This window comes from Prinia subflava, chromosome 16, assembly GCF_021018805.1.
Source record: "Prinia subflava isolate CZ2003 ecotype Zambia chromosome 16, Cam_Psub_1.2, whole genome shotgun sequence".
NCBI lineage: Eukaryota > Metazoa > Chordata > Aves > Passeriformes > Cisticolidae > Prinia > Prinia subflava.
This window is the reverse complement of record NC_086262.1, coordinates 4,242,447-4,267,171: the sequence shown is the minus strand read 5'-3', so window position 1 is coordinate 4,267,171 and position 24,725 is coordinate 4,242,447. Positions and strand designations below refer to the sequence as shown.

The following is a 24,725-nucleotide window of genomic DNA, read 5'->3' as shown; positions in this document are numbered from 1 at the left end:
GTTTGGCTGAAGGCTTCAATTCTTCCAGCCATTTCATGCTGCTCCCTGTCCTGCTCCGAGGCCAGGGATGGCTCTGAGGGACATTTCAGCCCAGCCAGCTGCACTGCAGTCAGTCCTTGAGGTGACTGATCAGATTTGATGAAATATGCCCCTCCAAAGTGGAGGTAAAGCAGGTTTAGGCAATCCTGGTATCACAGTTCACTGAACTCTTCCTATTTTAAGCAATACAAACTATTGTAACCCTTTGGATTCCAATTTAGGCAACACCCCTATTTTTGTTACCTTTTCTACCTATGATTCATATTACATTTTCTGGAAGTATTTCCTTCTTTTCTTCAAAAAAAAATTTTTTTTTTAATTTTTATTTCACTTTTTCAACCAAGCTCATTGCCTGCACTATGACAGCACATGCTTATTGTGTGGTTGTGTATTACCCACATGGCAACAGTGAGGTCTGGTGTTTGACAAATTCCTGCTAATCAGTGTAGGCACAGCCCAGACAACACTCAGGTAAAAAAACCCCAAAGCCAAGAATCAACACAACAAAACCCACTGGAAGTTGAATAAAAATATTTCAAAACTGACCCTAAAGTATCACATGAGTTCCCTGGCCATTATCCAGATGGCCATTTGAGAAGAAATCTCAATCTAGTTATTTCCTACCTTTACTGTCTGGAAAAAAAAAAAAAAATCTGCAATAATCCTGTGGAAAGTGCATTTGCATATATGCTGGGTTCAGTTCCTTACTGGATATGTCTTTTCTTGGCTGGTCAAATCCATTTCCTGTTGTAAACATAAAGACTGCCTCCTTGCATTGAGTTCTGTCAGAAACCACCCAAGAGTAGCTGACATAAATAGTGCACAAGTAAGCACAACGGGCTCAACATCCTACAAGCAAAACTCTTTACTCTGCTTAGCTGAATTTTTTTAGGTTTTGGCAGAAATATCATTTTAGAGACCCAATAAATGTACATTTGAGTCGTAAGGCTTTTCTCAGCTGAAGATTTACATGGGCCTCCTTTGTATCAGCCACAAAAGTATTTTAAGAGTTTGGAAATTCTAGAAGCTTTCCTTCTGCCTTACTCAGTCACTCAAGCTTGATCCTCATTAAATCCCTTGACATGTAATATATTCCAGCATACAAGAAGCCCTTCATTGCTTCTCCATGCTCAAGAGGTAATAACCCAAATTTCAAAGGCTGGAGCAGGAACTCCTGCAGGTGTTTCCTTACCCTCCATGCTGAGCTAATGTGTGAGTGAGTCCACGGAATGCTCCAGAATGGCTCGAGGAAAACCATTCTTAGATTCCCCTTTGGAGAGTCTTTGCTCCCACAGAAGGTTTAGGAAGGAATTTATCTGTAATGCAGGACAGTACTGGAGACACTCATCCCATTTCTAACTCTGTCACCAACCCCTGTGACCCCAGGAGCAGCTGGCCCTGCTCCCTGACCTGGGTCACTCTGAAGGCACCAGCTGAGCCTGCAGCCTCTTGCACAGCCTCTGCTCACCCACCTGTGAGATGGAGCTCAGGAATTCAGCAGCACATCAGGCTCACTCTGTTTAACACGGGCAGCCTCTGAGATCTCAGGGAAAGCCATGGCCCCCCAAGCCAAGGTTTGCCAAGATTCAGGACATGTGTACATCAGGCTGAGCTCAGTACTGAGAATGTGCAGGCTGAAGCAGAGACCTCTCTGATCCCTTAAATACTGCTTTTTTAAATGTACTTTACAATGAGATTTTTTGACTCAGAAAAGTGGCCATGTTTGTGAGCACATATATTGCAATATTAGTAGAATTAACATTTTTCCAGGAAGAGATTCAGATTGTTTAAAAGGGAACCCAATTTTCAATTTATGCTCATCTATTAATAAACATGAATTTGGACCCTTTCCTTCAGGCACTTCACATGGATTCCTGTTCTCTCGTTGTAACCCTTTCTTACCTGTGTAATTAGGAGGGCAGAGACACACATAGTTGTTGATCCCATCCACACACGTAGAGTTATTCTCACAGTCATTATCTTCACAGTCATCTGCGTTTATTTCACACCTCTCCCCCTCATATCCAAGGAGACAAGAGCAGCTTTGGAGAAATTAAAAAAAAAAAAAAAAAGTTAGCATGGATCTAAAGGGACAGGAGGTTTGTGGTATAAAACTGAAATTAAAACATATAAAAGTCAATTGGAGCCAAATTCACTGCTGCTGTGAGGCATAGAGCAATTTAACCCCAAGTGTCTGCTGAGGGATGCAGTCTGATGGTTCCTGGGGTCATGTAATTATTTACATGAGACAAAAATCATCCTCAGGAGCAGCCTCTGCCATGCTGCCTTTGCTTGCTTTATTGATAACTCTGGCCCTTAGCTGATGTAAGCAACTCCAGGGCAGGAGAACAAACATCCATCACAATATTCAAATCCTTGGCTTCCCTGTTAATGTTTTTGTGAGAATGTGGACATCTGCCTGCTGAGGACTGCACAATCACAGGACAGCTTGGCAGCTCTTGGATACCTCGGTCTCTTCAAAGAACAGCAGCTTGAGTTGAGTTTACAGACATGAGCATTTTCTTCTCATTACTACTTTGTCACTTGTCCAAACAAGAAATGTTTGGGAATGATTGCTTTTACAAGTGCTGTAAGATTTCAGTACGTCTGCAGCTCCCCCAACATCTATTTGGAGAAGAGCTGATGATGCCCAGACAATTCAACTAAAACACAGACCATGGCAGAGCCAGTAATGGCTCTGGGAGGATGTGGACACTAGTGAAGAATAATTGCACTAGACATTTTATCTCTCAGGAGTGTGATGTATGGTCCCTAGAGGGAGGGTAGCAAGCTAAATGGCTGAAGAATGGCTTGATTTTTTTTCAATCTCCATTTCCTTTCTAGATCTAGAAGCTACAGTTACAAACAGAACTTTTGTATTTTAAACTATCTGTAAGTGATGAAGAGTTGGAGGCCAGGGTTTCCTAAAAGAGAGTCAAACCCCAGGAGTTAAGTGCTCCAGTAATATCAGGGGCTTCTGAGAAGCCAGCAATGATATTTGAAATGTCAGTTCTGAAGTGCCAGCACTGCTGTTCAGTAGTCACAGACAGGGCTGTTTGGAGTCCCAGTCCAAACTACACATTCACTCCTCTGCTCATTTCCTTTTTATGCAGGCTCTGGTGGCAGAAAAAGAACTGAACAAATAAAAAGCACTACTGATTGATGAGGATGAAAACCAGAAAGCACTACAGCAGTCACACTAATTGCCATCCAGTGCTTTTGGAAACCAGGAGAACTCCCACGGCAGACATAGCTGCAGGGTTCTGTTTTCAGCTCTGATGGACAAAGTGGACCTGAGGTGGTTACCCTGCTTTATTCAGGTGCTGGAGATGGGCACAGCCCTGGAGAAAAAGGAGCTCTTCAGAATGTGTGAAGAAAGCTGCAGGACTTTTCCTTCCTCACAGCCTGAGCAGAGCTGGGTGGGGTGCAGAGGGATGGCACAAAGCTCTGCATGCACCCTCAGTAGTCCCAGGCTGGATCATGAGGGTTAGGTTAGATTCCTCCTGATGTGCAGTCTCAGAAAGGAGTAATGAAGAAGAGAAAAAACGGGAAGGGAATGTGTCTTGAGCCACCACAACAGTAAGATCTTTCAGACGGGTATAGAAGAGGGACACTGATCACATTCAGAGTCATCTTCATTCTGCAGGGACCATCCACAGTCATGAGGGTTAGAAAACCTTTGCCATGAATAACCAAAACCAAACTGCTCCAATAAATCCAATTAGGACACAATAAATCAATAAGGAATATTTTCTTTTCCTGTTTCCAGCTCATTATTGCTAATAAACATGTCCTCTTGCTGACCCAGAGCCAGAGGATCACAGGAGGCAGAGAGGGAAGAAGAGCAGGCACACCATTTTGTGGCAATGCAAGTGTCAGGGAGGGGTTAAAGACATCTCATTAAATACAGTGATACATTCATCATGTCTTGCTTTCTGATTACAAAACCCCATTTTCAGGGGTTTATAACTCGGTCATAAAAATATGCTCCAGGCTGCAACTTGGAAGACAAGTTCTCAGTTTGGGAACAGAATTGTTTCTCCCCATTTAAAGAAAAGCAACAAGAGTGGCTTTGTGCTGGTGATTCTTTCGTGTGAACACAACACCATTTTCCTTCCACAAAACAATTGGGACAGCTTGGATGTGTGCAATTAAAAATGACATTATTAAACACTATCACAGTAATGGTTCACAGTGGAGTTACCATTAGTAACAATTCATTTGGGATTGTTAACATAAATTGCTCAGTATTAGGACACATTCCATACTCAGGGAAATGTCAGAATAATTGATGACATTTGGCTACTGGTCCTTATGTAGTATAGGGAGTCTTTACATTATTGCTTACATACGATTCTTTATTTTGATTTGCATTCAAATGTACCAGATATGAGGCTTGAAATTAAAAGATAAAACATACAACTTGGGACCTGGATTGAACTACATGTTGAAAGAATTGCAGTTTGGGACTGTTTGTATGTATTGTCCCAGAAAGAGCTTAGAAGAAAAATGAAGTCTGCTGAGTGACTGCAAGGTCATCAAACTTGGGTTCCAGCTGACCGAGGGAGAAAATGAATTCCAGAGACAACGATGACAACTTTGCAGTGACTCAGTAGTGAAGCAGTGTGAGACAGCATTTCATGTGGATGCTGGAAACAATGGAGCCCTGCAGGAAACAACTGCTTCCTAAGCTGCTGGGTTCTAATACAGGTCCAAATTCCCTATTCTTGTTTAGGGATTGCTGTTGTGCTTTCCTATAAAGAATTACATAACATCCCATTATCCTCATGAAGGTTCAAGGGAACACAAAGGGCAACATTTTGGGGCAAACTTTTGGACCCAAAGCATGTTACAAGTTTTTGTTTTTAAGCTGATGATCTTTAAAGTTTACTGTATTAGATTTTTTAATGAACTCTAATGAAGAAATTTAGCATCTGTTTATTAAAATAGAAATCCATACAGTGTATTAAGTTGCCAAAAAAAAAAAAAAAGAAATTAGCTTTTAAGCAGATGTAGTTAATTCTTTCAGGAATATTACAATTTCATGGTAAAGATGCCTTTTATGCCTAGATCCCAAAGGAGTAGCCTGTAAGTCTGGAAGTGCAATGTTTTTCTGAACTAGGCAGAATTAACACTCGGCAGTTAATCAGTTCCAGGATTTTACATTTATGAGGGCACTTACAGTGTGTGGAAAATGCTAAAAAAAGCGATCTGGGAAATGGAGGAGGTTTTATATGGAGAAAAGTTAAAATAACCCAGAGCCTTTGTCTCCCAGCACCGCAGGTTATCGGGGATCAGCCGCTGCCTGTGGGTAAACGCAGCAGAGCTGACAGCTCTGCTCCTGCCAAAGCCTCCCTTCCAGGCAGGCTGAACCACCAGGACATGTCTCACTGGCCATCTCTTTTATCAGCCTTAATAAGTGACTTTTTAGGCAACCTTTTGTCAGGGTTGGATTAGATTAGAACAAGCAATTCAAAGGGAGGAAGAGCTTCACTTTTCCCCTCCTCTGCGCCAAACCGTGTCACTTATCTATTCTTCAACACAGAGGCTGCCCCTGCTTGAAGGAAGAGAATATGAAAATTGCTCAGGATTGAAAAAGTGCAAGGGTAAAAGAGCACGGAGTAACTCCAGCTGAACCTCTGCCCTTGGCTGTCCCACCAGGATCTGCTGTTCCAGCAAACCTGAGCGCCTCAGCCCCTGCTGCTCACAGCCCTCGTGGGCACCAGGCACAGCGGGGGCGTGGGGCTGGAATCTCAGTCAAAACCAAGAGTTTCCTGTCTTTGGGGTGAACATCACACCATCTTAGCATTATTTCAAATGGTAATTTTCTTGTCTAAGGCCACAAAAACTTGAGAGTTAAACAGCTTGGCATTTCATAGGGAGAGAACTTTGGCTTAAGTTTCCTTTTTACAAGAGTAAAGATTTGACAAGTTTGGCAGCAGGGCTTGTGTATGAATATATTTCCCCAGGGAAGAGAATATACAGAAGATATAATTTCTTTTACAGGCCACACAACAAAAAAATCCAAGGAGGCCTCTCATGAAAATGTTTCTGACATCCGCTTCCTCACAGCACATAATGTAGGGCAGCGTTTTCCCATCCTGGTGAACACAATTTATGTGCACATAACTCTGACTGCTGCCATCCACTGCAGAGATTTCCCACCAAAAAACCCCAACCCAACCAACCAAATTCAATCTCAAAATCTTTCTGTGTCTTCCTTGTCACTGACTGTTCCATCTCCACACCACATTTCCCTAGGCCACGCTAAAGCTCCACAGTCCTGCAGAGCCACAGAGGTTATGGATTGCCTGAATTAAAAACAAGGAGAAAATGGAGCAATGCATATGCTGAACATTCAATTTTATGCAGCAGGATTTTGATGAGATATGGTTTTATGTGTCTTTTAATAGACCAACTGAAACTATATAAATAACTATAAAAGTAGAATCCTTCCCTAAAAAGCCTCGTATGTTGTTCAGCAACAAAACCACCCCTGCAGTTTTATAAAGGAGCTCAAAAACAATGCTCATTTGGAACTGAAGCAAAGCCACTGACATTGTAAAATTCGTTCAATTCATGAGAGAAATTCAGAAGTAGCTCTCAATTCAGGTCATTCCAAACTCTTTATGTACAACAACAGAACAAAACAAAAATGCTAAAGAAAAACTCAATCCAAAATATATGTTGAAGGCTCTCATTCCAGTATTATGGATATTATAAAATGTTTTACTACTGCATTTTTAGTATCAGCTATATTTCTGAAAAATGGGTCTGAGTGACAAACTCCAGATATTCTAATACGATGTGATTTTACATTGGCACAAGCTGGAAAAAGCAATGTACATGAGTGACCAGAACGGAAAGAGAACTGAAGATATCCAGATCATTAATTCTCTCAAGTAGGAGGTGAACCTGAAATTTTACTCCAAAAATTGCTGGGCCTGCTAAAATCTGAATCAAAAGGAGGTAGATAAAATCAAAGCTGTTTCACCAGAATGTGTAGAGTCTGTCAAGCAGCATGACCACTTGGACATGCTGTGACCTGCTGAGTGTCCCCCTCCTCTGTCACCACCCCCCTGCAGACACATCTGGACTCAGGAGACTCCTGTGCTGTGCCCAGGGGCTCTCACAGGTGCTCCAGCTGAGCCCTGAGCTGCCCCTCATGGAGATGTGGCCTTGTCTCCTGCTCTCCACACTGCTGTTCATTACTGAGCCTGACAGTGTCTCCTCATCCCCATCAGCCTGTGCTTTTCCACTGTGGTATCACCAGTGCCCTGTGTCCTGTGATGTGCTGCATCTGCTTCTGGAAGCAGGCAACTCTTCAGGGTGGGCAGGCACAGAGAGAAGAGCTGGGGCATTTCTTCTGTTTGCTGCTTCTTCTTTTGCAAGAAACAGCATAAACATGGAGGAGCAAATCTATGAAAAATCTGGCAGCTTTTTTTAAAACGAAACTTTCTGTCAACTTGAATGACGAGTGACCAAAGCCTCAAACCTGTATTTTCTTAGCTGTGAAGCAGTGCCTGCAGCAGTGCAGATCTCCCAGCTATCTCATTAACATTTCTGGACTTCTCTCCGAGTACCCCACCTATGCTACATCTTTGTTATATGTGCAAACTGAAATCCACAATATCAAAATGCAAAGGTTATTCTCTTGCAGGTGCAATGCTTAAGATGTGGTAATCTCCTCATGCTTTTTAATTGTTTCTTTAAAGCCTGTTTGTCTGCAAGATTCTTCAGTATGAAAACATTTTGGGTCTGGCTGTCAAGCAACAGATGCTCACTTTACAAATACAAAAACAGCTTAGATGTGAGACTGAAATGCCCCAAGGAAATTTAGGATACAGATAACACAATGCAGATCATAGAGACCACTCAAAAGCTCTTAAATGTATATTCCATTATGAGGAAACAAGGAGGCCTGTTTCACAGGAAACAATATGTTATAGCAAGGAAACCAAAGCAGTAGTTTTGTAGAGCAAATAGAAATGCCACATGCAGCCATTTCAGTAAAATAGCCATTACAGTTCATTAATGCAAAGCAGAAACACATTAAATTTTATCATCTCATTTTAAACAAACTCTGTGCTACTACCTGAATCCATCTTTATTTCCCTCTGTGAGGTGGCAGGTCCCTCCATTCTGACATGGATTTTGAATGCAGGAATTAATGGGCACACTGCAGTCTCGACCCTATTTGGGAAAATTCAAAAGAAACCATGTTAGTAAGACTCATGCCATTTGAATCAGTGTCTCCTGTTCCTTCACTCTACTTGTGGCACCACTTACAAGAGGTCTGTGGTCTTCAGACCCATCACATCACCTCGTGTTCTTTATTGATGATCAGATTTATTCATGACTTCAGTGAGAATCTGGCAGGGCAACTGCTTTATCCAATGGGACTGGTGGGTATCTCAGTATCACCTCAGGTTCAAGACTCTGATGAACTCTTTCACTGGAGTGTTTTAAGGGAACAGCTGTTTTCACCATCACTCTAACACACTTTAATGTGAGTTACAATGAAAAGAACAACTCAGGACCCAAGGTAAGCAGAAGGCCACACACAGAGAGCACAAGCCCATGTGGAGTCAGCACTCACCAACTGCATTTGCCAGGCCCTCAGTTAAACCCTGCAGCAGCACACGCTGCCCATTACCAGAATCAGAACCCAGGAGGGACAGGCCCTTTGTGTGGTGGGAGCTGAGTTTGAATTTCTGCACAGAACACACCAAGACTTCATCATTGACTCTGTTCCATTCTTTAGGATTGCCCTAGAACATGCCTCAGTTCCAACTAAACCTCACCAGCTCGAGCAACCTCCACTGCTACTGACTTTTTATTGGCCCTTCAAGGCATAAACATATTTCTCTGCTCATTATATTCTGCTGATTACAACAAGCTATTTGTAAAACTGGCAAATACATTGAAGAGTTTGGTTTTGCTTTTCAGTTACCAACACAGTTAGGGTGGAGTAAAGTCACCTAAAAGCCTCAATACTCAAAGGATCTGAGCAATCACAAGAAGTTCAAGAGATCATTTTGCTGCTCCTGCTGAAGATCCTGCTAGCAGTGGACCTCTGCCAGCTCATCTACTGGGAAGCTGGGAGATTACTGCAGTCAAGAGGAGGAAAATATCTTGGGAGATACAGTAATTCAGGTAGCTGGTTTTTAAGTCTTAATTTGTCTCTTGAGTGCTTGTGTTGAAATCAGTGCAGCCTCAATTAAGCCTAACAAAGGCATAAAAAACACAAATCAGGCTATGAGTGTGAACTCTAGTACAGGGTTCATTTGATCTGGTCTGTTCAATCCTGGTGCTTGGCTCGTTCTCACGTGTTCTATGGGTCAGGCCTCCAAACCTCTCTGAAATCTTCAGTAATTTGCAGCAGGCAGGACATGTGGCCATCATGTGAAGGCCAGAGAACTCGTGAAGAAGTGAGGCACACTGATTATCATAGAGTCACTGGGCTGGAAAAGACCTACAGGATTGAGTCCAACTTCTGACTGATTACTACTGTGACAACCAGACAGAGCACTGAGTGCCACACCCAGTTGTTTCTTGAGCACCTTCAGAGATCATCACTCCATCCCCTTCCTAGGCAGCTCATTCCAATGCCTAACAACCATTTCAGTGAAGGAGTTTTTCCTGATAATCCAACCTGGACCTTCCCTGGCACAGCCATTTCCTCTTGTTCCATTGCCAGCTGCCTGGGAGCAGAGCCTGACCCACACCTGGCTGCACTCCTGTCAGGGAGTGGTAGAGACAAGGTCCCCCCTGAGCCTCCTTTTCTCCAGACTGGGTCCCCCAGATCCCTCAGCCACTCCTTGTGACTGTCCAGACCCTTCTCCACTCCATTCCCTTCTCTGGACACGCTCCAGCCCCTCAATGTCTTGCACTGATGGTGGCCAGAACTGGACACAGCACTCGAGGTGTGGCCTCACCAGTGCTGAGTACAGGGGGACAATCCCTGCCCTGGCTCTGCTGGCCACCCTATTTCTGCTTCAAGCCACATGCCACTGGCCTTCTTCCCCACCTGGGCACATGGGGTCATGGTCAGTCTTTGGAGACCAGCACGTTCTGGTCCTTTCCTGCCCAGCAGCCTTCAGCCCTCAGCTGGGAGCTGCAGGGGGTTGTTGTGACCCAAGGGAAGGCCCCAGCACTTGACCTTATTGAGCCTCATACTGTTGGCCCCAAGCAATACGTATATATATCTATATTATATTTTTTGTATTACAATTTCACCCAACACCACAGAGCAGCTTTGCTAACAAAGCTGTATTTCTTGAGGCTCTCTCTCCAGCATTCCCCAGAGTGAGGAGATGCAGCTTTGCATTTTGAAATTTCTGCAAACACAAGGAAAGAGGGACAGACTCCTCCCTGGCTGTGTCAGAAGAGAAACACTTCCAAAGGACAGCAGAGAGCCCTGGCCCCCCGTGCCTGGCTGTGAGCTCATCCCAGCGCAGCGGTGCCGGCAGCACGCACGGCCCTCACCCGAGGCCTGGCACAGAGGCGTTCTGCTCCATCCCTGCTCCGTGTGCCAAGCAGCCTGTCCTTCTCCATTTGAAATCCCCAGCTCCCACATGGCTCAGGCAAGAATTGGGACGGGGCCGAGGGAGGCTCCTGCAGGTTTTATTTTGGCACCATGTGGCCCTGGCGCTTTGCGGATGCGAGCCATGGAACGGTGACACTGATCCGCTCCCACCCTGCCCCAGCACTGCCCAGCTCTGGTCCATCTGTGCCCTGAACCCTGGGGGGTTTTCACCTTACTGTAGTGAAGCTGGAAGGTGTTGGTTTTTATAATCTTCCTGTGTCCCTGGAGAATTGATTACTATATAGATACTTCACTAACATCAGCTACTTCTATTTCATAAAACTCTTCACCCCTTTAGTATCACTAAATACTAAATCCTTGGCAGCCAAGCTGAGCAAACAGCAAAGCATCTGTTTTTCTGAAGGTTTTTTGTCACAGTTGAACACTGTGTAAAACAGTCCCATCACTTCCACTATAATTACTCAGATTAATTTGAATGTTCTTGTAAAAATTTAATAAAGACAAATGTTAATATGCGAGCAAGACCCTTTCAGTCTCTTGCAGTAGTACATGAAGTTTTGCATGACAAATTCTGCTCTCATTTCTGTACTGAACATGGCTGAATTATTGGCTCCTTGAGCCTCAGGCAGCATGGAAACCCATTAGAATGTGCTGATGAACCAGAAAATTGCAACACTAAGTTGCTGTGTGGCTTTAAGAAAATTAAGAGTCTCTCTGACTCAGTTTACTCATTGTAATAAATGGGCAAACAACACTTTATCCTTCTCTGAGGATTATCTTGGAGCTGACTTTATCAATAGTACATTGCAAGCCCACAAAACAAGTACAACTTCTCTAACAAGGAAAACTTTGAAAAACCAAAGAACTCTGAAAGGAGAGAAGCTGCAGAAAATAGTGGTACTAATAAATCTACAGCAAAGCAAGGCCATTTTATTTCTGTATGAGACTGTCACTACCCAGAAGAGCCTAAAGACATTCTAGAAACATCCTTCAAATGAATAATGCAATTCTCTAGTCTCAATTTACAGTAAGACTTCTTACTGGAAAAATGGAATTGCTGTCAAGCATCACTAAAATTAATTTATCTGTGAGTTGGGAAATACTCCTTGAGTCACATTGCCTGGAAATAACTATTGTTACAAAAGAGAATATTGTCTATTTGCTTCAAGACTAAAGAGCCTTTTAATGAAGTCTGAAGCAGAAATAGAGGTGCAGTCTTGTTTCAAGGACAGGCAAGAATATAGGACTGTCTCAGCAATTCACAGAAAGAGGATGAAGGTCCCCCTGTGTGCAATATTTTACTTCTAGAGCTTTTTTAGGATACAGTAAATTTTTGTCTGGTCTGATAGGAAGGCATCAGATCCAAAACACTTTTATATGGTTTCTCTCATTTTCTGTAGGAGTGGAAAGGTTTAGGCATTGAAACAGGAAATTTCTGCAACTTATTAGAAGACATATATGTTCAGAGTCCAGCTGTCCTTTTAAAGCTGAAGTACCTCAGCTGGTCCAGACTTCATCTGGGCTTCTCCAGCTCTGTATTTCAGTGAATGAGAACAGAACTACTCACCATACACAGAAAGAGTCACTTCTTTGTTTGAAATTACCCATACTGGGCATTACTGTATCTACAAGCTGTTCCTCAGCACTGCTGTGCCAAATTCCAGCTTTTACAAGGATCCGATACTGGGAACATTATATCACGATCAATAAAACACCCAATAACAAGTAGCAAAAACTAATAAGAACCCTCAGCAGGAAGAACATGGGATAATACAGTAAAAAAAGGACTCATTTGCCTCGACACCGTTTCAACCACTGCAGTAATTTTTTTCAATTAATTTTCAAGAATCAGTATTGTCTTTGTAGACCAAGAGTTTCATTCACACTCACGTGGCAGAGGTTTGAACTCTGTCCACCCCACTGTGATCCTTCCCCTGTTTCTGTCAGCAGTGGGCACAGATAAGGGGTGGCAGCACAGAGCTCACCACAGGCAGAAGGTGGAAACCTCCTGGTGTATAAAACCATCACTGCAGGAGAAACACGAGCCAGGCAGCGAGGGAGACACCTGCAGACAGGCAGGAATCCACCCAGCCTCACTGGTTTGTGAACAGGGAGACCTCTTTCCAGCTAATTACAGCCCTGTTCAGTGACTACAGTGTTTCACAGCATGCTGGAAAAATGAGCTCTGCAACAGAAATACCAAAGTTTATTCGACTTGTTAACAACATACAATGTGTTCATAATAAATTTTCGCTGGATGGTATATGTGGAGAACAGATGGCAGTGCTCATGTGTTTAGTAAAAATACTAAATGAAGACAAATATAGTTGATAGAGACTTTAAATTAAGAACTGGGAAATTTTCATAAACAACTTAATTATCAAGGTCTAAATACAGCTAAAGCTTTTAGGGAAAACAGACAAAATTACATCTACAAAGACGCTGTATTGCACACTCTGTCCTTTACATTCCTAATTGTGGGAGTAATGCATCCATGTCCAACTCTCAGTCTCCCAAACATTAAAACACTTGTCTTATGGGTTTCCTGGTCAGAAGTTAATAAGAAACCATTACATTAAAGGAAAAGGCTTAGTAAATCTTCCACTTCATGACAGACTGGAGGGAAATCTCACAGAAAGATAACTGAGAAGAACACTGTGTTCCATGAGTATGTCCAGGAACGTTATTCCAACCTACAAGTATCTGCCAGCTTTAACATTTCCACCTCCTAATCCTGGGAAATGAAGAATAAATGGACACTTGCAGCCACTTTGCTGAGCTGTGCTCTGCTCCCACAGAGCGTGGCGAGGATTTTATCAGTTTTCTCAATTATTCTGATCTAGGTTGATGCACACACTTGAGTGTTGCTGCACCTGGATGTGCCAGTGGGACCTGCCCTTGACCTCAGACCTGCAAGGTCCAAGAGCACAGGGAAGGGCTAAATGTGGTGTGTAACAGTGATTTCCTGATACTTCACATGGAAGAAATGAGATGGGATGGGACAAGAGGAAAGGAGAGGGGGAAAAATCCAGAAGCAATAGAAGACACAGACACTCAGCACACAGAGAATTCAGTTTGAACTTTTGAATGCAGCTTTTTCCTTTGAGTTTTACTTCTTTCATGCTTAGTAAAGTGAGAACTTTGATCAAAGGCTTTCCTGAAGCTATGCCATGCAGCTCTCCAGTAAGGTATAAACTGATGCTAATTTTTACCTAATAGCATTTTTTACCAGTGACTTCTTTCACCACTTGAAACTTTTATCCCTCTGCCAAAAATAGTCAAAATTGGAGGGTAAATTGAAATTTTCCAGGGCAGGAAGGGAATGAGATTTCTCATGAAGAAAGTTTTATCACATAAACTTCAATTCCACTAGAAAATTAAGTGGGAAAAAAGAATGAGGCATTCAGCAGTTTTCCCTGTAATAAACACACTTAGCAGCCATAAATACAAAGAAGAAACAAGAAGAATTTTGTATAATTGACCAAGGAAACACAATACCATAAATTCAGCCTCACAGCCAACACGCTAAGTTACAAGTTTGGTAGGAAAAACTCTCTCAAATTCTATTCATGGTTGTGTATTTCAGAGCCTTTCAAGGCAGAGAAACCCAGTATTTGCTATGATGGGATCATAAAAAGAAGTTTTACGTGTACTGCAAGCCTTACAGCAGTTATGGAAGCTAGCAGGGCATCTAACTGCAGCATGAGGGACTTGATGGATCCCTGCACACACAGCTTTGGGAAGGGAATGCTACCAAATAATCAGAGATGTTGTAAACTGCGTGAAGAATGGAACTAACTTCAAATATAAAATATAAAATTAACCTCAATTCTTTTAAAGGAGGGGCTAAGCAGTACAGCATTGGGAAGGAGTGTTATTTTACCAGTGAGGCCATTTAAACCTGATTTCCTGATAGTGAGATGATTTTCCTGATACAGCAGACAGCTGACACCCTGCTATCCACACACGGAGTGTGAAGCTCTTCAGCACACCCAGGTAATTCTGTTTCCCTTGTTTGTGCTCTTTCTGGCCACGGACACAAGGCTAAGCCTCAATCTGGAAAAGATGTCTCTGATGCTCATTGGCAAGGTCAAACCACTAGAAGAGCTGGCAGGGCGTATGTTAGATCCATCTGCTCAGGCATATATACAAATTATTTGGCAAGGCATGGATAATATCACAGCAATTTTGGATCAGACTTTGCTGAATTTTTGGCTTTCAGATTGCCAGGTGGAAGCTGAGAGATTTTGATCATCTGTTGTTCACAAAAATCTTGTGACTCCTCCTTCTGAACACAGACCTTGCTACAGACACCCACACCTCGGGGACAAATCCCCACTCACACTGGGAATGAATTAATTCTTTCTCTTCAGTCACCCATCCCAATGGGGTAATAAAAATGTGCCTTCTGAGGACTGCTGTTTAAAAGCCAATTAATTGAACATGAAAAATCAATTTATTTCATCCACCTCTATTTTGGAATATAAGTTTTTTAATATAAATCTGATTTTACCTAGCACAATCTGAATTATTTTTTCAGTTCAGCATCTCTGTTTATACAGCTGTACTGACACTGACACATCCATACTACAACAGAGTTGCCTGCTGCTCATAAACATGAGAAATACTGTTTGTTAAATGGCACAGAGGGCAGGTTATGAAAGGAAGAGACCCTGATATTGTTCTTGTGCTGCCCCTCCCATCACTCAGCTGTTTTAGCTCCCTCTGCAAACTTTCTCAGTGTTACTATCAGAAGTAAAAAATACAGACAATATTTAAAACCCACCACCTTCAACACTGTATGATTATCTCCTATGCCTGGCATCTGATTAAACAATAATTGGCCATGGCAGCAGCACTTCTTAGTGACTTCCTTGTCCTTGTTAATAAATCACAATTGTCAATTTATAGCAAATTAGGCAAACTCTGCTCTCTTAAGCCTCATTTCATTTAAATCAGAAAGATTTATGACCCTCCAGGGTATAATACACCTTCCATTACCTCTCCAGCTAGTAATCAAGAATATGCCTGTCAAAGTCAAAGTGCAAGGATTCATCATATTATTTTTTAAAAACTCTGGTTCTTCTCCTGTGAGTACAGAATTTAAATCTCTGTGGACATTTGAGGTTTATTTTGTGATTGTATTAATTACCGTGCAAATCCTGATTGCCCTTCTAAACCTCTCCTTACATAAGCACTTTGGTTTTCAATGGTCTTCTGGGCTTTTAATCAATGACAGGAGATCTGTCATTAATCCATCACGAGTCAATTCACACAGCACATGTCTGAAATGAGTCCAGAGGTGCCAAACTGCATGGGACAGGTGCTCTAGAGCTTCCAAGGTTACAGCTGACTGATCCAGACCACTGTGTGAACATTTTGGGAGATGCAGAAGAAAATTAGGGACACTGAAAGTAGTTAATTTTGCTGAGGGTTGACTCTACACATAAAATACAACCCAATATATTTGATGTAAATCCAACACTGAGTATTTCCTACGTAGTCTCTAATTCAACCAGTATTCATGAATGAGAACAGTGTTTTTAGTACCTTCAAAATACTTAAGTGCGTATTTATTTTAAAGTACATTTTGCTGTGACAATAAAACTTTCCATTTCAGGCTTTCCAAAGCCAGTGCCTCTTTTCAATATGAACACTCTAGAGAAAGTTATAAAGACTGGACATTTGTATAGATAACAAAAATACTATCAATATGATTTAAGAAATAAATATTAAAATATAATTGTTATATTTTAAATTAACTGTTCCTAATGCTTAAGCTACTGAACAGTCTGCCTGGAGAAGAGGCACACATTATAAACAGAAAGCCAATGAAGCCTGACATGAGGCAGAGATTATGTGATTAAAAAATCTCTCCAAAAAGCTCTCTGGGTTTCTGAAATAAATAGAGCTAAAGATGCTGGAAGAGTCCCAGTCCCTTGGAAGAACCTTCTTCTGGCACATCCCTGTTTGTTAAGGATGCAGGCATTTGGTTTGCAACAGCTCTCTGCTGATGAAAGGTCTCACACTGAAATACAGATCATTTCAGCAGAAATGTCAGTGTAATCTGTTTTGCTTGTGTAAGATCTGCAGAGCTTCCCCTGCTCAGAGACACCAGCAATCCTTTTTGAAATCACTCTGATAGTGGGCTGAACTGGCAGGTAAACCAGGCAGGCAGCACTGATTTCAGAATCAAACGTGCACATGAATTTTTGACTACTAAACAAGTGAAACATGCCCACTGTGTGAGGCAAGAGCACAGTATTTAGTGTTTATTTCAGAGGTTCTCAGCAGTTTGAGGAGGGGACCTCAGGGACCATGGGGGTCAGAGAGCTTTGGGACAACCTCACCTGCAGTGTTTGTGCACTTATCCCTACACACTAATCTAATCCAAATCCAATTCCCAAACAAGTCTGACATAATTTCTATTTACATGAGTGGCTTTGCTCTTCTTTTCATCTTAGCCTGCTTATGGCAACTTCATCAATTCTATCATCTCCAAAGGAAAGGAGAAAATAAGGCAATCAACCTCCCAGGACAATCTCTGTTCATGTTCTTGGACAACAAAAGAAACCCAAGAGCCATTTCACTGAGCACACTCAGTGCCAAGAAAGCCTCAAGGATAACAGATGACAGAAAATCACAAGGAAATGCACAATAAGGATTTTCAGCTGTGGCCAACTACATCAGCTGAAATCATGCAGAAATGGTAGGATGCAGAAAATTAAGACCTGGTTACACAGAACTTGATTAAGCAGAGTTACAGGAACCAGCAATCACCTGAAAGGCAGAAAAATCACAGAGGAAGAAAAAAATATTTAGTGTAATAGGACCAGGCAATCATAAGAACAAGAGCCTGAAACTCAGACTAAATGCCAATAAAAACTTCTCCTTTACCCTGGGAAGAGAAAGATTGGAAGTCTGGTCACTCATTCAGAACTAGACCAGGAGAACAGTAGTAAAACCAAGGGAATAATCCACACTGACAGAGAATGGAGGTGTCAGTGCCCACCTGTGGGTTCAGCTCCTCATCCCTGGATGCAGCACTGCACAGACACCCTGTCTGCCTGGAGCTGCTCAACATCTGCTTTGTTGTTGGCCTAACAAAAATCAAAATTCTTCAGAGCTGGCTTTATGGTTCAGAGCTCTCATTAGAGCCTGCCACACTACATGAGTGGGTTTTTACAGGGCCTGTGGTGGGTGTGCTCCTGCCTCAATGCCTTCAGCCAGCAACTGGGGCACTAATCCTGCCCTAAGCTTTTCATTTTATGCCCTTCTACACCTCAATTTCCATTTTCTTTAGACCTACTACAACAGAAAGGGCAAAAAGCAAGTACCACAAGTCTGACTGCTGCATGGTAAATTTTACAGAACAAGCACGTGGAAGAAAATACGGTGATTTTTGCTTTTTTTCTGCCCTAGGAGCTTTACATGAAATTATAACCACCTACTGCTTACACTGGTCTTTGCCCTAAAAATCCACACATAAATACAGATTGACTCATTTTATGTGGCCACCTATTATCTCTCATCCCTAAAGGCTTTCTTCTTTGACATTCATTAATAAGCATTTTCAGTATGGTTAAAATGATCAAACGAAAATAGAACACCCCAGATCACATAAACACACACTCCAGGAGAATTTACTAGAATGAAAGTTCAAGGCAGAACCACACAAACAGCATTTTGCTGCACTGATTTCTTCTACACAAAGCCTTGGCCTTGAGCTGACATTCCAGTGCCTGTGCCCCCGACCCTGACACCAGGAGGGAAGAGAGGCCAGGGCAGAGCAACACGTGGAGGCAGAGAGAGGAGTTTGCTCTCCTGGCTCGTGTGCACGAGGGCAGGATGCTTAGACTCCCTTCCAGTTTCTTCTCCCTTTGTAATCCCAGCTTGGGTATTTATCTGTGGGCTGAAGGATGCACATGGGGATCCACAAGTGTGTGTTAACAGCCAAAGAAACAAAAGCACAGAGCTGTATCTGCACACAGGATCAGCCTGACAAACCAGGCAGGGACAGGCAGCACCGAAACTCCACTCTGGGTTAAATCCACTCAACCCCACCCAAGTGTCATCACTGAGAAATTGCCCTGTTGGAATGGTCTCTGTCTGGCCCTGAGCTGGAGAGCTCCCCAGGAGCTGCAGGTGAGCAAGCACAGCCATGCTGAGCTCTGTGCTGAATCCTGCCCAGGCTGCCCAGGGCTCTCATGGATTGTTTAACACTGCAGAACCTCGCCGTGGCAAAGTGCAAATGCAGAAACTTCCCCTGCTCCAAGCTCAGCAAGGCCAGGGCACCCATGGGGACAGAGCCAGGGGGACAGAGCCAGGGGGACAGAGCCAGGGGGACAGAGCCAGGGGGACAGCCAGGGGTACAGGGGTACACCCAGGGGTTCACCCAGGGGGACAGCCAGGGGGACAGAGCCAGGGCAGTGCCTGTGGCACAGGGCAGCACAGACAAAACCTTCTGCCAGCCTTGTGCTCAGCAGCCACAGTTCCAGCTCTGCTGCACTGCCCTGACCCCCTCAAGTGCTGGCACACAATTTACATCAGTGCACAACACGGGATATGTGTGAATCCCCCATTTCCCATCCTGCTCTGAGACCCTCCACTTCTCGACTTGTTTCCAGGGACAAAAACCAGGCGTGGGGGGTGGGGAGGGTGAAGAGCCAAATTCCTAGCAGAACTTTGGAGCCAGCTTCCTCACTAAATATCACTCTGGCTTCACTATAATGCCTCCCACCACAAAAGTCTGGCTGCAAAAAATGCTGTCTCTCCAAAGCCCAAGAGCTTTACCCAGGATTTTTCCAATTGTATCTGTCATTCTGGATGATTGGTGAAATTGCTTGAACCCTCAAGACACCGCAGGGCTGCAGGAAAAGTCAGGACACTGGCTGAACTCAGCAGGGAGGTGAATAGATTTGGATAAAATTTAGAGCAACTCTACCACAGACATGCATCAGCATCTGGTGCCTGGAGTGTGGGATATGAGCTGTGCCAATTTTACCTGTCTTCACTTTCAGACAGCTTTCAGTGACAGCAGAACCCAGAGGTGACACACATCTGCATTCCAGCAGCTCTGCCTCCTTTACCTGAGCAATCAGAGAGGCTGTGGAGACCCCTAGGCAGGCACTGTCCTTTCCACTCTGGCTTGGCAACATTCTTTCATTTCAGGCAAAACAAAAATGTGTTTTAAACTCTCTCCCCAGTTCTACAAATAATTCTATTTGAAAGAAAGAAAATAATTCTTTATTTGTTGCTACCTCAGTTGTAAGAAACAGAGAGTATAAAAGACAAAAATCAGCCAAAAAACTCCAAAAGGGCATTTTCAGAATAAAGCAATGACAAAAAACATGGAGTGTTGGTTTCAGTCACCTTAGGTTTTGTTACAGTTATCAAAGTGAATTTTTTCCAATGGCTATATTGATTGCAAGTTTGATTAATCTCTTGAATTCCAACACCCATGGACTCAATTTTGCAATAACAATGGGAATACTTACAAGCCACACACTACAGAATCAATGAACTGGAATGTTCCCATTATCTATTTCCCAGCCCCAGCTGCACTCACACACACTGGCTCTTGCAGGCAGCCAGCAGCACTTCCAGCAGGAGAAAGCTCCATCCCCCTACTTACAATCAGACTTTGCAATCTAAACCACACATATTATTTAAATAATCATTCAAAGAATGCTATGGAGGGAAAAAAAAAACCCAAAAAAACAACAAACACCCAAGCCACTGGAGAATGACACCTATGCCTGTGTTTAATATGAAAACATGAGTTTTATAACATGGAGAGCCAGCTCCTGCCAGCACTGGTGGCACCCTGGAGCTCCTGCTCATGAGCCTGCCAGATGCTGGAGGTGCCACATCCCACTCCTTGAGGCTTTCTCCCCAAAGTACAGCCACAACAGCACTGTTTCAACCATGGCTTATCTTCAACAAGCTCATTCATCACCCATTTTAAGGGAAGAGCAGCAGCAAAGATCATTATCAGCTCAGCCTTGCCCATTCCTGAGCGAGCAATCTGTGTTTGTGTCCTCATCAAACACCCCTGGGGCCCTCAGCTCAGGTGGTCCATGACTTATCTCACTTTCCAGTTCACCCAAACCATCAAGGGCAGCACTAAAATTGCTAAAAGCCCCACAAAGTATCCATTCAATAGCAAAATTGAATTTTGTGGGGCTGAAAACCACACAAAACATTCAACTGCAAAAACATCTCTGTGAGCACGAAAAGCAAGAGATGGAACCGTCATCAGTGCGACAGCGAAAACCAGACCACAAGCTCTGGAGAATGCAGTTGACTGGGAGAATGTCCTGATCCATCAGGCACCACTCTGGCAACTGGGAACTCAGGTGACTTTCTGCTGGCTGCCCTGGTTTTTTCTGAAGGCTGGCATGAGCACAGGAACCCCAGAAAGCTGCTTGTAATGCCTGTCCCTTCACAGGGAACGTTACGAGGCTGTCAGCTTAAATTTGGAAAAAGGGTGGGTTTTCACTTTATTGATGCACTCTTCCACACAGGATTTTTTGAAAATCTACATCAAACAAGGAAAAACAAATGCTGAGAGGGCAGATTTAGGGCAATTTATCAAGGTCTGGGAAATAGCTTCCAGATGGATGGAGCTGTTTGGTGCTGGCTGGTGAGAAGGAAGCAAGGTATTGTTATTGAATTAGCATGAATCTCTGGTGGAGAACTGCGTGGTAGATAGAGTGCTCCTTTCATATGGTTTGCATTTGGACCTGTCATATTTCATCTTTATTCAAAAACCTGTGGTAAAGACACACAGTTCTTTTTTTTTCTGCTTATTAAATTTCCACCACTTCTCCCTGAACTGTTACCCAGTGTTTTTAAAGCCTGCTCCAAGTGCCATGCCTGGTGTGTTTGCTCTTTGCCACGCCTGGCTGGCAGCATCACTGTGGTTTTGGGTTTTGCATTCACACTGATGTCACCTGAGAAAGTGTGTGAGAGAGGAGAAAAGCTGGATGCTCTGTGAGATGTTTAAACTGAGTCACATCAAGCATTTACCAAAACCCTTCCAAGGAAAACGATGCATCCTGGGGTTTAATGCACACTACAACGTGCTGATTAACTGGAGGATTAGTCTTGATTTTTCTTTTTAATACATCTTCTCTTCAAAAACATGTCTTCTAGCACTATAAATGCATCTATACCAGTGACTTTGTGAGTAAGGGATACTGCAAAAAACCAAGAGAACCAAAAAACAAAAATCTAAGGGTCAAAAAAAAAAACCAACCCACCAACATAGGTTCATGAGACATTTTTACTTAGAATAACCTGGATACCTGCTCCATGATACAGGTCTTAAAGAGTAAGGTATATGCAAAGACTTGTATGTTCTCCTGCTAGTTCTGAAATAATTTACTTTTCAAGTTCCCACCTGAAGAATTCAACATAACTTATGTTAAAAATCAAAATTAAAACGACCATTTTCTTATTAACCTGAGGAGATAGACTGTTATCAAGTAGTTTCAGGTAAACCTATTTTTGACAATATGGTGTTTTACATCCTAGAAAAGTTTCTGGTTGATATGCCAATGGGTAGAAGGATTTCTAATGCCATGAAATTTCCAATGTCTTTTTCAATTATTTAGGAGAACTGTTATTATTCTTGATTACTAAGTGTACAAACACTGGGGTAAAATATAAGAAATAAGCTTTATATTTTCCCTTTCCCAATGTTTCAGGGATCTCTCAATTACTCTGGGATGCATCCCAGGAAAACCGAGAAGGGAAATGGTGACATCATCAGAACCAAATTCCTACCTGAAATGTAACACACACATACTTGTGCTTACTTCCCACATGTATGTCTGGTTTTGCCCTCTTTTCCCTCTATAATTCTTACTACTTTGTGTTTTATGAGCATCTGTTTCAGCTGACCAGGACTGTAAGGAATCTCCAAAGAGGCGAATAAAATCCCAATCTGCAGGATGCAGCCTGCTTTGGCCACAGCACCTGAACCCCCCCTGGCTGTGAACAGATCATATGCCTCATTTGTTACTCATACTTAATCCTTCAGCTACTGACTCCAGAGCTAGATTTCAGCTACATCAGCTCTGAGACAGTGCCCTGGTGTCCTTAAGCTCTCACAGTGCAGTGTGAACGAGGGGAGTTATCCATCACTGCTGAGGAAACTGCTTTATTCAATGACCCTTACCCATTTCCCAGGGTGTTACCAGGAAGCTGGCACTGCTCACAATGACTGGAATCCACAGGGTTCAGATTTGCAGATCCCTCTGTGCACATTAGTGCTCTGAATTCAGAGACAGCTGATTTAGGGGTTGTGTGTGATTAGGGATCACCTTTCTGCTCACCAGTCTGTGGAAGGTGGATGGAAACTACCAGGTATCAACATTCTGTCACCATGGACCAAACTGGCCCTTAATTCTCATCTGAACTGCCTTCCCTTTGGCTGGAAGCATAATGAAATGGTGATCCTGCTGCTGGCCATAAAACCCAAACCAAAACTAAAAGGAGGATAAAACCAACTTGCCATTTCACATGGATATCTACATCTCAGAGTGAGAGAATGCCCAAAATGAGAGACGCTTGAAGTGACCTCTGGAGATTGTACAGCCCAACCACCTTGCTCAAAACAGGGGCAACCAGAGCAAGTTTCCCAGGATGATGTGTGCAGTCACAGCACAAAGCAAAGCCATTCCAACTGCACAGGATGAAATCTGTGGCAGGGCACAGCTGAAAAGCCACACACAACCTGCTTGAGCAAGGGCACTTTGGAGCCCAGTAAAATTAACTTCTCACAGCACCACAATTAGAGAACCACAAGGGAGGGGGAACAGTTTCTTGTTTCTCATGCAGTTCATTTGAGTCATACCTTGAAACCAAAAGGGCAAGTGCACTGGTAAAGCTCCACGGGGTCACTGCTGCACGTCCCGTTGTTCTTACAGGGGCTGGACAGGCAGGGGTTACACTTGGACACGACACTGAGATCCACTGGCTCTGCAGAGGCAAGCACAGAGCATCAGCAGAGAATTGGATTGCAAAGTTCACACCTCCCATGCACACATTAACATTTTTCCCCAAGCACTGGCACAAATGCACATGCTGCAGGTGCACTGCACGACACCATGGGATTCCCGGGGATCAGAGAGGCTTTAAGTACTTAAATCAAGTGCTAGGCAAGGCTCAGTGATGCTTATACTCTCCTGAAGATGCAAACATATGCTCTGAAAAAACCATGTTGGGAACCTCCAGGGAGTGGGTTATATATACATATGGCTTTCAGCAATTTCTCCTTTTCTCAGTTCTGGAAATCCTGCAACAGCAACCCCAGGGAACTGTAACCTGACATTTCTATGGCTGATAACAAGAATGAAAGTGCAGATGCAACAACATAAATAAAAACCATGCACAAGACAGATTTAGTTAGAGGCTTATGGGAATATTTAGGTGCAAAGTGCTCTACCATCCTTAATTTTAACAGAGTTTGAAACTTATTTTCTTCCCCTTCTACCCAGAAGAATGATCAACACTGAGCTATCTCAGCGAAGTGCAATAAAGCCAAATATGCAAAGATGTAAATGTATGCAGGTAAATACACATGGCCATATTTAAACCATCTAATAAACATCATATGTGTAGCAGAAATCTTCCAGAGAAGTAGTGAAGTTTGTAGGTGGGCAGGAAAACAAACACAGACTAAAACAACACTAACTACATTTGGGGTACCAAGTCAATCAATATTTTATGGTTGAGATTTTGCAGAAAGCTGATTTAGGCAGTCATATTCACAGTTAAAACATGGTGATTTTTTAAATGGCTACATTTCAAATATTAATAAGTATTAACTCATTGGCTTTTACATGTAAAAAATAAAACCTAGCACTTTAAAGTGGCTTACATTATATCAAGCAGTAAAGACCTTAAAATAATTTTGTTTCATTTTCAAGGAAATACATTTTAAAATAATTTTAAACTGGTCCTGTACTAATCGAAAATGGGCACAAAGCTTCTGTTACTGCATGATAAATGGTAAGAAGTAGTACATTGTGAAATATCCTGAAAGTGAAGAAAAGAGGCTTAAATTTGATGTTCAAGAGAAGGTGGAGCTCCAGAGTTACCAGAGCTAGGGATGAAAAAATCCCTTCCA

At 42.8% G+C, this 24,725-nt stretch overlaps 1 protein-coding gene across 3 annotated transcripts in view; it reads right to left on the bottom strand.

The window, feature by feature from the left end:
* The window catches only part of SLIT3 (slit guidance ligand 3), a 481,586-nt gene that overhangs the window by 44,760 nt on the left and 412,101 nt on the right, over window positions 1-24,725 (bottom strand). For all 3 annotated transcript variants that reach the window (XM_063413913.1, XM_063413912.1, XM_063413914.1), the window contains 3 exons: window positions 23,451-23,575; window positions 8,135-8,232; window positions 1,942-2,081 (listed from right to left, as the gene is read on the bottom strand). In XM_063413913.1, the coding sequence (XP_063269983.1) occupies window positions 1,942-2,081; window positions 8,135-8,232; window positions 23,451-23,575 (363 nt within the window). The remainder of the gene's footprint in view (window positions 1-1,941; window positions 2,082-8,134; window positions 8,233-23,450; window positions 23,576-24,725) is intronic.